Consider the following 14994-nt stretch of genomic DNA (forward strand, 5'->3'; position numbering starts at 1 on the left):
GGCCTCATTGATATGCTAAACACACACACAACCACGCTCATGTTGTCTTCTCTGTCAGCGGCACATACACATTGATTGCAAACACTGCATGCAGAGCACAAAAAACATATAAACACCCACCCACACACACACCCACCCACACACACACACACACACATAGAGCAATGAGAATAGATGTGTGCATGCAGACAGAGAAACACAACAAGCAGAGAGTTCAGTCTGTGTATACACACACACACACACACACACACACACATACACAAACTGCACACTAGCATGTTAATGCAGTGCCAACAGTTTTGGCTTTGAACAATTCAGCATTTTTTACAACAGTGCTGTGTAAACAATGCACCTTATGTTAATGGTTGTATTCATGCTTTGTGCAGGGCCAGCTCCAGCACACTGTATTCACAGAAGAGGTCGTGACCCCGAAGCTGGGGGTGGCAGCACTGACAGTAGGGGCTTCTCCTGTGGAAACATACAACAGTGTGTTACCTCTGTGAACCTGAGCGTACAGGTTTGATTTTTAATGTTGTGGCAGTTCTACTGCTGCACATCTGTGCACCTGATGGATTCAGATTTAAGTCTTGATTTAAGCCATTGTGATGTTATTTACATGTCTCACCTACACTGACCAGCCACAGCATTAAAACCACTGACAGGTGAAGTGAGTAATAAAAAGCAGTGTGAGGCTCTGGGCCATGATCTGCTGGGAAACCTTCATATGGATGTTACTTTGACACGTTCCACCTACCTGAACACTGTTGCAGATCATGTACACTCCGTCATGGCAGCAGTGGCCTTTCTCAGCAGGATAATGCTGAAACTGGTTTGAGGAACATGATAAAGAGTTCAAGGTGTTGCCTTCAAATTCCCCAGATCTCAGTTCAATCAAGCATCTGTGGGATGTGCTGGAAACACGTGTCCAATCCACGGAGGTCCCACCTCGCAAACGTACAGGATTTAAAGGATCTGATGTTAATGTCTCGGTGCCTGATACCACAGGACATGTTGAGAGGTCTGTGGAGTCCATGTCTCACCAGGTCAGAGCTGATTTAGTGGCCTGAGGGGGACCTACACAGTATTAGGCAGGTGGCTTTAATGTTGTGGCTGATCAGTGTATATTTTCTGGGCTATTGTTGTGTATTATGTTATACTGTGTATGTGAAGACTGAACTGGACAGAGTGAGAGTAAATTCTACAGATTGATGCTCTTATTTCTAGATCTTTTGATTCCTACTTTATCTTTTACAGTATAGACTCTACACAGATCTGTACCCTCAGTGACAAAAGTCAGTTCTGTTTTACAGCTTAACACAGTATAAAGCCATGCAACAGTGTTATGGGACCAAGCTGCACATGGACCAGGCTCATTACCATTAACTTTGCTTACAGTGTCAAAACGCCTCCTTTCTCCAAAAGATCTGTTTGCCCCAGCAAAATCACGCTCACACTTCACTGACTTCAAATGGAGTGGTATTCACTGTGTGTGCCCGTGTCTGTGTGTGTGTGTGTGTGTGGAGGGAGGGAGGGAGGTGGGGGTAGGTGGGGTGTGTTTCTGAATAGCAGCAAATGTCCTGGATGCTTCACTCTGTTTTGTTTTTGTAACTTTGGCAGCGAACCAGTCGGCAGACAGCAGCGAGCGTCAACCTCATCCAGAAGCTTGGGGACTTTTCTTGCACTTTGGAGCAGTTTCCAGCCAAAGACAAATGCAGCAGGTCAGACCATCTATATGTGGTTCTGAGTGAGGCGGCTGGGGCTGAGACAGACTGAGCAAAGGGGTGTAGATGTAGGGAGAGAACCAGCACAGGACTCAGAGGCTACTTTTACAAGTTTTATCCCGCTCTTATTTTCTTTCTTTTTTTTAATTGAGGTTATATTTTACACCACTGAAGATTGAAATGTCTCTCATCCTGACTGTGCTGGACAAGCTGGCTTACTTTCTGTCTCTCATAGCGTTTTGCGTCAGTGTGTCGTACAGCTGGCTGAAATGAAACTAGATTATTCTTCTATATCCACGAGGTCTGACAATGACTGGGTGCTTTTTCAGTCGATATTTAACAAGTGATTCTGAGTTTGGGGTTTGAGTTAGGATGGTTTTACTGAAAACCTGTGCACCCCTGACACCGAAGCGTGAGTTTCTGAGTCTTTGCTTTACTTTAACATGTCTGGGATTTGTCTGCAACTTATCCAGCTGAGGGTACACTGACATGAGACGTAGCCTTGCAGCTGTTTTGACAGTGTTCGGATTCCTACATGTTGCTGTTAATGATGCAAGATGTGTGTTCAATTCCGTCTCATTAACTTCTCTGCAGGTGTAACTGAAGACAGTGAGCTCCAAACCAACGATCATGATGCTGCAGCAGTGCATCCTGAGGACATACTATGTGCTTGCGCTGGTGCTGTGCATTTCAGCCAGTGAGGACTTTGCCTGGACAAAGAATGAGAAGACATCTTTCTTCTACGGCACCTTCCCAACTGGTACGACACACGATTATGCACAAAATAGTCCAAAAAACATGGATGCTCGTATCCAGAGTACAGTTGTCTTAAAAGTTAAGTTCACTCTTGTAATAGATGACAACGAAGGACACAATGATATGATGGAAAGCTCTGGATCAGCCACTAAAGCGACCTTGTGCTGAGAATATTTTATCAGCCACTGGTTTTGATTGTGTACTCTGTGTGCTCCTCTGCAGGTTTCTCCTGGGGAGCTGGAAGTTCTGCCTATCAGACCGAAGGAGCCTGGAACACAGACGGCAAAGGAATGAGCATCTGGGACGCATTCGCACACAAGAAGGGGAAAATATTCTTAAATGACACCGGAGACTCGTCGTGTGAGGGGTACTTCAAATTCAAGGTGATATGCAGAAAAAGTGTAGCTGAGTGTAAAGTTTAAATTCAATTAAGTTTTGAGCTTAAGTTTGGTATTCCTGCAGCCATATCCTTATAGCACTCTGTTACTGTTTGTCATTATTCCTAGATCTCTTAAGCACTAATATTTACCATTTTCAATTCAAATTTAGGCTCGGGAAAATTGTTTTATTCCACTGTGTAGTGACAGTAAATTCAAAAAAATTTATTGTCACTTTTTTCTGCTGTTTGTTTTAAAGGACGACATTACATTGATGAAGGACATGAAGCTGAATCATTATCGTTTCTCCATCTCCTGGCCGAGGATCTTACCAAGTGGACTGAAAAGTAAGCAAACCCCTAATTTATTTATTTTTAACAGTAGGCAATTTTAGTGAGGTGAAATGACATAGTTTGTTTGTTAATGGGTTTTTTTAATGTTTTATTTGCTGGTTTTTCTAATCAGTGTGTGAATGAATTAGTCAACTGCCAGAAAATTCGATCAATTCAATCAATCAATTAATTGTAATTCATCAAGCTATAAATGATGTGAGGATATTCTGCTTTTCTCAATTCTGTCACACCGCATATTTAACATGTTGGGATTTTCAAACTGTCTGCACAATTCTGGGAATATGTGATGAGCATTTTTCATCTTTTTTTGGAGACAGATAAACATGATTTGCTGCTCCTTTTATAATTATGTTTTATCTCATTAGATGAATATTGATTTAATTCTATTTTAGATGAACACATCAATGAGAAAGGAATCAAATATTACGATGACCTGATTAACATGCTGCTGGAGAATAAGATCACACCCATTGTTACTCTGTACCACTGGGATTTACCGCAGGTGAACTTCACCAAACATTTGTTTTATATTTCTGTTTGCTGACTGGAAGCAACAGTGCCGACACTAAAACAGTTTCACACTCCGACTGTTCAGGTCTTACAGGAGAAATACGGCGGCTGGCAGAACGTCAGCATGGTGAACCACTTCAACGACTTCGCCAACTTATGCTTTGAGAGATTTGGAAACAGGGTGAAGTACTGGATCACCTTCAACAACCCGTGGGTACGTCAGTTCGAAGAGAAATGTTGCGTTCACAGTCTTGTGAAAAGATGTGATGTTTGGTTTGTGTATCAGTGAGCGCTGTTGCCTTGTGTTTTCAGTCAGTCGCTGTGGAGGGATATGAAACAGGGGAACATGCTCCTGGGCTGAAGCTGAAGGGAACAGGAGCGTACAAAGCTGCTCACCACATCATCAAAGTAAGACTGAAGAGACGATGGTTTGTGTCCAGGTTGGTCTTATTCTGTCATCAGACTACGGACAACACCGGTAACAGAGTTCACAGTTTTACTGCTGGTGTTGGTCACATGATTAGTAGATGAGCTTGCATCAAAATCTAGCATTAAGCGACTTAGTTTCTGTTGTGGAGCTGTAGATTGTTTTAACTCTAGCATAAAAGAAGTGGCTGTCATCTCCTGGACAAAGATTTTACCCAGTGGAGAGATTTCAGTGTGATGGGAAGTGTTTTAGCACCATGTTTTTTCATTCTTTGATTTGCTTAGTATCGCTTTGACAAATTAATTTAAGTCATCAAGCAAACAAAAATGCTGCCTCCATCCTTTTAATTGTGAAAATTTGCTGCTTTTCTCTGTTTTATTTTTGGATCTCTGACTGGACAAAACAAACAATTTTGATAGGGCTTATGATGAGCATTTTTTAGCATTAATATTAAATTATTTTTTCCCTGGGAAATGCCAAATGCCCCCCCAGATAAACTTTTCTGCCAAGTGGAAAAGTGAATGTGTCTGCAAAACATTAACTGACAACATATCTTATTTGTTTTATTTACAATGTCAGCTCTCGCCGTCTAACATCCATTTGTGGCAACTAGAGCATGATTAATGTATTTTATGGTACTCACCCACATCACTCAATCAGTGTTAGTTACCACAGCCTTGTTAACATGAGACACTTGACTTTGACCTGACCCTGACTGTTGTTGCTTATATTGTAACCCCATGCCAAACCTGGTCTACGATGTACGCAGTCGTGCGCTTTGTAGGCACCCTTGACCCAGACCACCTCCCTGCGAGTTGTGTGAGGTTGAAAAACCTTGCACTAGGGTTGACAGGGTACATACATGCTCCCACTCTCTAAACTAAACACACATCAAAGTGCTACTTCCTCTCTGTCTTTGTAACAGGCACATGCTAAGGTTTGGCACACGTATGACATGCAGTGGCGAAGCAAACAAAAAGGTAAAAAGGAAATGTTTTTTTGGTGTGTGCTGTTGAGGTCAAAGATAAATGTCCACCACGCTGGACGATAAAGTTGTTGTGTATGTCCAGGCCTGGTTGGGATCTCGCTAACGGCCGACTGGGGTGAACCAGTGGACATCACCAACCAGAGGGACATCGAAGCAGCAGAGAGATACATCCAGTTCTACATGGGCTGGTTTGCCACTCCCCTCTTCAACGGAGACTACCCCCAGGTTATGAAAGATTACATCGGTATGTCACTGTTACATAAAAAGTTCTTAAAGGATAAAGGATTTTATGTTATGTTATTGTGTGGTACCTGTGGCTGATTCCTGCAGAGACTTTTTGTTTAGCCTGAAGCTTTTCTATCACCATATTGTGAGTACTGCTGCCTCAATCTGTTAGCTTGTTTGTGTTATTGTGTGGTACTTTTACTTATGTAAAGGATTTGAGTACTTCCTCCGCCACTGAAAGTCACACAATAACTAAAACAAATATTAAAATAGTATTCCAGCAGCTCCTGTGTTCTGCTCTATAAAATTCCTGTTTTTATCAGTGGAGTCTGGTAGTGATATATAGCGATGTTTCTGGTTAAACTAAAATGATCAATGTATGCAGCTGGTCTGTTGATAGTGAAGTTTCACTCCACTTTCCACCTGCAGGCAGGAAGAGTGGCCAGCAGGGCCTGGGAGCTTCACGGCTGCCCGTCTTCTCGCCTCAGGAGAAGAGTTACATCAAGGGAACCTGTGACTTTCTGGGCCTCGGCCATTTCACGACCCGCTACATCACCCAGAAGAATTACCCATCAGGCCTTGGAGACAGCTACTTCACAGATCGTGACCTTGCTGAGCTGGTTGACCCTCAGTGGCCTGATCCTGGCTCTGAATGGCTCTACTCTGTCCCCTGGGGCTTCCGACGATTGTTGAACTTTGTCAAGGTACAAAACACAAATCTGAATGTAAAATTTCTGAACAAACTCTTAAATAAAAAGGTCCATCTCTGTAGGAATCCTATCCATAATGTTGTCAGACACAACAACCATGTGCGTTCCATCTAACTTGAATGTAATGTGACATCTCTCCATTAGACTCAGTATGCAAACCCCATGATCTACGTGACAGAAAACGGCGTGTCAGAGAAAATGCTCTGCACTGACCTCTGTGATGACTGGAGAATGCAGTACTTCAAAGACTACATCAACGAATTGCTCAAAGGTGAAACAACAACTTGGCTAAACACAAAGATAACCCAGATTTTACTGTCTGGTTTATATCTGAGTCACTGCTGCCACGTTCCTAACTTAAAGCTTAACGTGCTGTCTTGTTTTCGCTCCTCGCAGCGATTAAGGACGGGGTGAATGTGAAGGGCTACACAGCCTGGTCTCTTCTCGACAACTTTGAGTGGGACGAAGGATACTCTGAGAGGTTCGGGCTCTACTATGTGGACTTCAGGAACAAGAACAAACCACGCTACCCGAAGGCCTCTGTCCAGTACTACAAACGCATCATCAGCTCCAATGGCTTTCCCAATCAGAGAGAGGTAAACTCCTGACAACACGCTCCACGTTAAAAATCCCTCCGGAGGAGAATACATTGCTTAACTGTTAGATTTTGCTGAATCTTTCACAGGTGGAGAGCTGGAAGAGGAAAGCTGTGGAGACTTGCTCTTCTAGTAACCAGCTCCTGGCTGCAGGTTAGTACAATAAACTATTAAGGTGTAGGCTGTGAGAAGCTAGGTGGGGGCCAAACAAAGAAAAATTCTGTCTCAAGCTTGTTGTTTGCTCTCTAACAGGGTTTTTCTTTGTTTTGCCCCCCCAGCTAGAAGAAAATCCCAGGGAGATCAGGAACATGCAGGAATGCAAAAGGCTTGGCCAGTGCATGATGAAGTTTAGGTACAAGAGTTTAAATCTTTTCACCTTCACTCACCTACTGCACTGTGAGACCCTGTTTAGTATTAAAATACTAGGTGTGAACATGTGATCAGAGTGTGATCAGATCTGTATGACCACTTCTGGATGTAGTCTGGTTCGCACTGTGTTCAGATCTTAAGCAGTGTAAACACAATCCGTACAACGTGCCAGCATCCGTAACTACACAACACACATCGTACCCGCTCTGACCTCTGAATAACACATTAGCTAAACTGATGTAGCTGTAAAGAGAGAAGGCTCTAACAGTTACAGTGACTGGTAGAAATGTAAGATTCACATCCCTGGAGCCTCCAAGAAACCAGATGCTTATTAGTGTTTGGAGGTGACAGCGCTGTCCCAAACTAAACTGGACAGTTCCTACAGAAACAGGTAAATTTACGAAAACTTTTTTGACACCTACAGCTGATTTGCTGCCACCTCAAATTGCTCTGGCACAGGTTTTGTCCTCCAACCTAAACATTTAAGTCACTCATTCCTACCCTCAGGTAGGACCCATAGGTACATACCAGTGGCAGGTGTTACCAGAGCTTCATTGTCGTGGTACGAACAATAAACACATTATGGTTGTGGAACGGTCTCAGCTCGGTGGTTTGGGTTAGAATTGGTTGTGGAACGATCAAGGATGAAAAAAACAACAGTGATTAACTGGTTTAAACAGGAACCAAACAGCAGTCACCTGTGTGAAAGTCCTGTGTTTTGTTGAGCCATCCATCCTTTTCCATCCATTTCGTTTTATACTACAACATCTACTTTGTCGACTCTAAATTGGCCGTAGGTGTGAATGTGTTTGTCTGTGTATGTATGGGTTGAAATAAGCTGCTACACAGACAGGAGGACAGTCTTTGTTTATTCGACACAGAAAAAATGGAAGCAAAGATGAGCTCAACATGAACTTAAAGCTCTTTAACACTGGGGTCACACTGATACAGCTCATATTCTACTTCAGTGGTACAAATTACCAATGCATTTAGTTGTTGACCCAAATAATAAAGAGTACACTGGGGCTTTTAAAGGTTTCTGAGCAGTTGCCTGCTTTGCCCAGTTGATGGTCTAGCCTCGTTGTCCAGGGGAGCCCTCTCTGTACAGTAAATTTGAAGCAATAACACACATTCACTTACATTTTCATCCATGTGCTGCAGATCCGTTGATAGGCCACATGGAGATGGTCACAGAGATCGTGGTTCCCACCGTGTGCACACTCTGCATCCTCCTCAGCGCAGTCTTCCTCATGTTCCTGCTGCGTGGACGCCTCTGAGAAAAAACAAAACAAAACAAAACAAAACACATCACCTGTTTTTACCAAACCAGACGTCAGTTGCCTTGAAGCTGAAGATATGAACCTGAGAGTGACTCCGCTGCTGTAAAACTTCATCCTGTCGAGAGCATTTTTGTTGATTTAACTGTTCTGACTCTTTTGCAGGTTGTTATCATAAAGTCAAAACAGACAGAAAATGTTGTGACTCTGGGAGAATTAAATCAAGCTTGGTACTGGATTATTATTATTATTATTTTTTAATCAAACTGGTCTTGTGTGGTTTTTGATGTAGCTAAGTTTTATAGGTTACTCAGGCTAACTGCAGAGAGGAGTTGGTTTCCTGTCATCAAGTTGTAAAATAAAGAAATAAAGAATGATGGAGATAAAGTGATAAACTTCAATTAAATACATTTTTAAGAGTAGGATGGTGATGATGAGTCATTATTGTGTGAGTTATGTTTGTTCTTATGCATTTTCTAAGCTGTTTAAAATGAATTTATTGACGTGAATCAAACATAAATTCACAGAAACAGGTTTTCCATAACAGTGTTTTATCCTTCAAATGCTGACACAGTGACAAATCTTAACACATCTGCATAATTTGCCTATATTTTTAATTATATTTTATGTATTTTCATTTGACCATATTTTCTGTAACTGTTCTCTCCCTACAGAACGGACATAATTCTGGTGGAAACAAAAATTTCTAAAGGATTTGACGTACAGAGTCAACCTTAAAAAGCAACCATGCATGATTTATGTGAAATTGCTAAAGGCAAACTCTAGATTCCCACAGATAACCTTGGTCTTGATCCTGGCATAAAGGCCCAGAAACCCTGTTGGAAGCACTGCAACCATCCAAATGAAGGATGTGTTTTATCTCTGTGTGGTTTAACTTGTGAGCTCTTTTACATTTTGTGGGTTGTTTTAAATGGTTTAAATGGCTGTTTTTTTTTTTTTTTTTTTTTTTTTTTAATCAAACGAAAAATCTATACACAAATGTAAATATAAGAGCAGCCCAACAAAAATAAATGGCTGATCTGACTAAATGTATGTTTTCTGATTTTGTAATGGTTTTATTTGTATCAGTAATATTTATGAATATATTAAAATACTGTATACTTTCCTACCTGTAATAATATTAATATTAATAAATACACCTCTTCAGTTCCTTACATTTGAATTAACGGGAGATTTGGTTCTAAATGAATACATTTACTTTTAGTTTTGTTTACAGTTATTATGACTCTTTTTAACTTGTGTTGGTTTGTGGTTAATTTCTGTTGGACTTTATTTTGAAAAAAAGCCCCGATCCGTACCGGAAGTTCCTATCGTTAGCTCGGCACTGGCGTTTGCTTCGCTTCCCGCACAGTCACCCGTTACTGGTATGTGTATAGTAGCCACTTAATTTCACTATGTGATGTCTTAAAGGCTGTTTAATACTAAAGACTTGTGGTCATACTTGTAGTCATATTTTACCGCTTCTCTGACAGCAGTTAGCTTACATGTTAGCTAACCGCAGCTCATAGATATCCTAGCACGAACAGCGCGGTGTTTACTCTCGCAGCTACAAACTTTTCTTAGCAATAAAGGTCGGTTCCGCTCTAAGTTCAGATAAAGACGTGAATGTCCTTTTCACTCGGGCTGTCCATCTTATCCCGGCCTCTCTCTGTGCCGGTGAAACAGGAGGAATGACAGTTCTTACACTTTGTGCTTTGGTAGCATGTTGGTTGAGTTTACCGCCACTGAAACTGTGGTCGACCGATAGCTGTTTTTTTCATGGCCGATATCAAGAACGAGCTATTGAGGAGTGATGCTTGATATCGGTGGCCGATAATTCTGTTTCACGATAGTAGAAATCTGAACCCATAAACTTTGGGCACTATTTGTTAAAAGGGTGATATCTCACACACAGTTCTTTATGTATTGATGTAAACCTTATCAACTTAAAGCTGAGATTTGAATGTGCTAATGTTCAGAGCCTGAACAACAACAAAAAAACTAACCAAAAGAAATGCGTAATTGTCCAAATGCAGTAGTTACATAGTTACTTTTTCCTCTAGGAATTAGTCACCATGCGCGGCCTGGTGGAAAATGACATTCCTGACTATGATGGCATGGAGGATGAAGCTTTCCCTCCCCTCCCACCGCCTCACTCCCCAGGCCACGGAGGACAAGAGGACGGAGACCCTTTTGCAAACAGTGAGAAGAGGAATAATGCATTTAGGCTGCTGTCAAAATCAGACAAGAGCATATTTTTAATAGTTTATATTATAATGAAATATTGTGAAGAATTGCTGCTAATCTGCCCTCCTCAAGTTTTTTTTATAGTGCAACTGTCAACAAAATGATGCTGACCACCTGTCCTGTTATTGTCAGGTGGTATGGTCGGTGCAGAAGAGGAAGAAGGCGACGTGTCCAAGCTGGCTGAGGTCCCTGCTGCTAAAAGGAAAGGAGTGAAGAGGCCACAACCCAAGCTGGACTCTCATAAGTACATCCATGCTTTTACATTCAGTTTATTAAAATGCACAGTATGAGTTGTCAGCTGATGAGGACGCTACAGTCAACGATTAAAGCTTCTACTTTTACTTTTGTGAAGAGCCTGGGCAGTACCTGATTTATTGTTTATTACAGTTTATATCATTTAACTGCAGCTCCACTTAAAATTTTATGTAATTTTCTGGGGTCTCTCAATCAAAACAATAACTAAAGTTTGGTGACATCTTGAAGTAGCATGGGATCATGGGAGTTGTTTTTACTCTTTTTACTTTACCCAGAAAAGAGTTAGAATGAGGGTGAAAATTGGACTTAAATTCATCAGTCTCAAAATCAAAGCTAATGTTGCTCTGTGTAAATAGGAAGCAGTTTGTTAACATGTTCATTAAGAATATGGTGGTGTACAATCTGTTGATCTATTAATGCAGGTTTGATTTAGGATCAGTTGTTGCTTAGAATTGCACATTAATATTTGACACTTTTTTCCTTCAGGCTGACCTCAGAACGAGGACTTCCAGCTCTACGAACTATGTTTGAAAATGTCAATTTTAAAGGCAAAGGACACGAGGTAAGAAGTGGCAACAGATCAGTGAACACAGTTAAATGCAGCAGATGTCTGAGGAGCGGCTCATATCGGCTGTACTTAATCTTCTCATATATATATATTTAACCCAAACTCCATGATGTTTGTCCATTCAGGCTGCAGACCTGCGGCTGCTGATGCAGAAGATGGAGAACTGGGCCCACAGGTTGTATCCTAAACTGCAGTTTGAAGACTTCATTGACAAAGTGGAGAAGCTCGGCAACAAGAAGGAAGTGCAGGTGGGACGATGACTCTGACACTGAATATTTACAGGAAGTGTAAAAGATTTCTACACTGCATAATCAGTAATTGTTGCCTTTTTTGTTGGCAGACTTGTCTCAAACGGATACGACTGGACATGCCGCTGACACATGAAGATTTTATAGGCAAAGATGGTAAGAGATTTCAAAATAGACAGGAAAACAAGTGATTTGTCGTCAGAAATGATTTGAAAGACACCATGTCACCATGCAGGCAGAAAGTAAAACCAACACTCACAGAGACAGACCTTTTTATTAAAGAGTAAGATCCTTTTTGTTAAACCAGAACAACTCTATACATCACTACCAGACTCCATTGACAAAAACAATAATTTTGCAGGAGTACTGTTGGATTTATCTGTTAGTTTGTTTATGTTACTGTGTGGTACTTTCACCTCAGTAGAGGATCTGAATACTTCGTCCACCACTGAAAGTCACACAATAAAACAAACTAACAGATTGAGGCAGAGGTATTCTAGCACCTCCCATGTTCTGCTCTGTAAAAATGATCGTTTTTGTCAGTGGAGTCTGGTAGTGATACATAGGGAGGACTTTACTATTCTCATAAAAAGGTCTGTCTCTCTAGGAATCCTGTCCATAATGTTGTCAGACATCAGGCATTGCAGCAGCTGTTTGCGATCAGTCATTTAGTCAGAATAATTCAGATAATAATCATTTCAGATATCATTTGTTTTGCCTTTTGATACTGTATATGGTTTGAGGCCACAGAAACACAGTAATGGTATGAAAGTGCTTTACACTATAAATTCACAGCCGTATGAAAATTTGTTTTGGTGTAGGTGAGGAAGAGGCCGCACCGAAACTGCAAATATTCAGAGATCCTGATCCATTTAGTGGAGCGCGCTTCCCTGATGACATACAAGGACCAGTCCACTCTACTCCAGTTCCGGCTGCCCCACCTGCTCCCTCTCCTGCTTCCCCCTCTCTGACCGAGGAGCAGCGCAGACGCATGGAGCTGAACAGACAGCAAGCCCTGGAGAGGAGGCTTGCCCGCCAGCAACACCAGCAAACAGGTGAGAGACAATTAGAGGAGGGCTGGAGCTGGAGCTGGAGCCTATCCCAGCTGACATTGAGCAAGAGGTGGGGTGCACTCTGGACAGATCGCCAGTCCATCACAAATACATGAAAACCACTTAAATGCTTGAACTTAGCCCAAGAGAATGAATCCTTTCTCATGTGGTTGCTGCTCAGCAGAGTTATATGGTGTTGCTTTGAATCAGGTGTAGAGCTGTGATAACTGGTTGATGCCAAATATTTCATGGCTCTGTCTTCACCAATATGAAGATTTCATACCTTTAGTTGTTGCACATGAAAGTAAACTGAATATCTTTAGTTTTTTTTTTTTACTGTTGGTCGGACAAAACAAGTTGTATGAAGATGCTGCTTGAGGTTGTGAGAAATTCTAACAGGGATTTTTTCACAATTTTTTGAACTTTTATAGACAAAACAATTATGAGAATGATTTGTGCAGGATCTAAACTAAACCTCACTGTGCATTTTCTGATCCTCTTTAGATCCTCCAGCCTCTCAGAGTGTTGACACACTAACACCAACAGAAGAACCCACATCTGTCTCGTCCTCTGTAGACATCCTCAACAAATCCAATCGATCAGGGAGAGGAGGAGGAGGTGGAGGATTTAGACCGCAGCACAAAACAAGCCAGCGATCTTTCAACCAAAGACTCTGAGCCTTCGGCCGAATTCCAGTCAGTGTGAGGAGGAGAGAGAGAGATGAGCCTCGACCCCAAACATCAGCTCTGTGACAGGTGTGAGGATGGAGATTAATGCTCACATTCAGCATACCCTCTTTGTGGTTATGGTTCACCTGTATGGCTGAAGCTTCGGCAGTAACCTTCACTGTGTGTGTGTGTGTGTGTGTGTGTGTGTGTGTGTGTGTGTGTGTGTGTGTGAGTGAGAGAGAGTGAGTGTGAGAACTGTTCTGGTATGTTCAAACTTTGAATTCCTGTTCCATTGTTTTTTTATGGGATGTTCACAGCATTCTTTAAAAAGTACATAATTAAACATTGATTCCACATTTTCTGTTGTGGGGCTTCAACTAACAATTATCGTCATTATCTAGAAATTGTTAAATTAATTGCTTCGTCTTTAACACTTTAAATAACACTTTAAACAGTGGAGGTGTTCCTCAGTTTCCTAAAACCCAAGTTGAAGTGATTTTATGTCTTGTTTATCCAAAGATTTTCAGTTTACTATCATTGATGGCAAAAAGGTAGCAGATCTTCACATTTGAGGAGCTGGAGCACTGAAACATTCTGCATTTTTACCTGAAAAATGACTCAGATGATTTGCTAATAGTCATCGATTGATTTTGTGTTGATCAACTAAGAGTCTAAGAATGCAACTTTTCCTTTTTCAGGTTTCACCATTGTTTCAAATTCCCCCTTATTCCATAAGTTCCAAATTTCAGAGAGTTCTCAGATATACCAGGTGTTAGAAAGAAACCAGGAGGGTCATGTCAGGTCACTGCCTTACTGTAGTTCAAATAGTAATGTAATCAGTGCCACGTGACCAGTCTCTGCAGGAACAGGTTAAAACTTCCTTGTTTGTCTTTTGTGGAGCTTAAACTGACAAATCATTTGCAAGTGTGACCTGATGTTGCTTTCATCGTTAATAAACTGGGGAATGGTGGATGTTTCTACCAGTTTTTATCTCTTCCACACTGGCGACAGTTGCAGCTGCAGACATCATGTTTTTGGTTTGTCCGTTTGTCTCATTCTCCTGCGCGATTTCTCAGTAAAGCCTTGAGGGAATTTCTTCAAATCTGGCACAAATATTCACTTGGACTCAGGGATGAACTGATTAGAATTTGTTGGTCAAAGGTCGCTGTGGCCTCGCAAAACTCAAGAATTCATATAGTAATTGATTACAGCCGGTTTGGCAGAGGTCTCCATAATCCCATTGTTTTTAACTGTAAGATGATCAATAACATGTCAACATGTTTATAGGTTCATAAAGATTTATTTACAAAACAGCAGCACATCCATCACACAGGTCAGACTCATGCAGCTCACAACCAACTTTAAATTAAAATAGACTTTACAAAAAAACAGAAAATAGGCTGAAACTAATTAATTAATCATAATTAAAGGAGCAGTCTGTAATATTTAGCAGAATATATTGGCAGCAATGGAAAATGATATTCATAATTATGTTTTCATTAGTCTATAATCTGAAAAGAGCCCTACGTTATCTGAATGCCACTGTGGGTTCTCCTGCAGACTTGGAGCGGAGGGATGGGGGTTATTGGGTTGGTTGTATCTGCGACCTCACCACTAGATGGCACTAAATCCTACACCCTGGTCATA

The 14994-nt window shown here is 41.3% G+C and overlaps 2 protein-coding genes across 2 annotated transcripts; both read left to right on the plus strand.

The window, feature by feature from the left end:
• The first annotated feature begins 778 nt into the window (after positions 1-778).
• lctla (lactase-like a) lies at positions 779-9293 on the plus strand. The gene is made up of 13 exons (XM_051075735.1): positions 779-2481; positions 2700-2860; positions 3114-3201; positions 3600-3709; positions 3803-3931; positions 4030-4125; positions 5070-5124; positions 5215-5376; positions 5787-6061; positions 6212-6338; positions 6464-6663; positions 6753-6816; positions 8194-9293. The coding sequence occupies exons 1-13, from the start codon at positions 2352-2354 to the stop codon at positions 8307-8309; spliced, it is 1713 nt and encodes a 570-aa protein (XP_050931692.1). The 5' UTR covers positions 779-2351; the 3' UTR covers positions 8310-9293.
• A 320-nt stretch (positions 9294-9613) lies between these two features.
• On the plus strand, positions 9614-14317 carry tipin (timeless interacting protein). The gene is made up of 8 exons (XM_018692899.1): positions 9614-9694; positions 10373-10511; positions 10689-10800; positions 11298-11373; positions 11505-11627; positions 11720-11783; positions 12449-12682; positions 13184-14317. Exons 2-8 carry the CDS (start codon positions 10385-10387, stop codon positions 13354-13356), a joined length of 909 nt encoding a protein of 302 aa, XP_018548415.1. The 5' UTR covers positions 9614-9694; positions 10373-10384; the 3' UTR covers positions 13357-14317.
• The last annotated feature ends 677 nt before the right edge of the window (positions 14318-14994 follow it).

This window comes from Lates calcarifer, linkage group LG2, assembly GCF_001640805.2.
Source record: "Lates calcarifer isolate ASB-BC8 linkage group LG2, TLL_Latcal_v3, whole genome shotgun sequence".
NCBI classification, from domain to species: Eukaryota; Metazoa; Chordata; class Actinopteri; family Centropomidae; genus Lates; species Lates calcarifer.

Coding starts and splice junctions, on each gene's coding strand:
- tipin (XM_018692899.1), top strand. CDS start 10,385: ATGCGCGGCCTGGTGGAAAATGACATTCCTGACTATGATGGCATGGAG. Junction 10,512..10,688: donor CGGAGACCCTTTTGCAAACA/GTGAGAAGAGGA, acceptor TGTTATTGTCAG/GTGGTATGGTCGGTGCAGAA. Junction 12,683..13,183: donor CCAGCAACACCAGCAAACAG/GTGAGAGACAAT, acceptor GATCCTCTTTAG/ATCCTCCAGCCTCTCAGAGT.
- lctla (XM_051075735.1), top strand. CDS start 2,352: ATGATGCTGCAGCAGTGCATCCTGAGGACATACTATGTGCTTGCGCTG. Junction 3,202..3,599: donor CTTACCAAGTGGACTGAAAA/GTAAGCAAACCC, acceptor ATTCTATTTTAG/ATGAACACATCAATGAGAAA. Junction 6,062..6,211: donor GATTGTTGAACTTTGTCAAG/GTACAAAACACA, acceptor TCTCTCCATTAG/ACTCAGTATGCAAACCCCAT.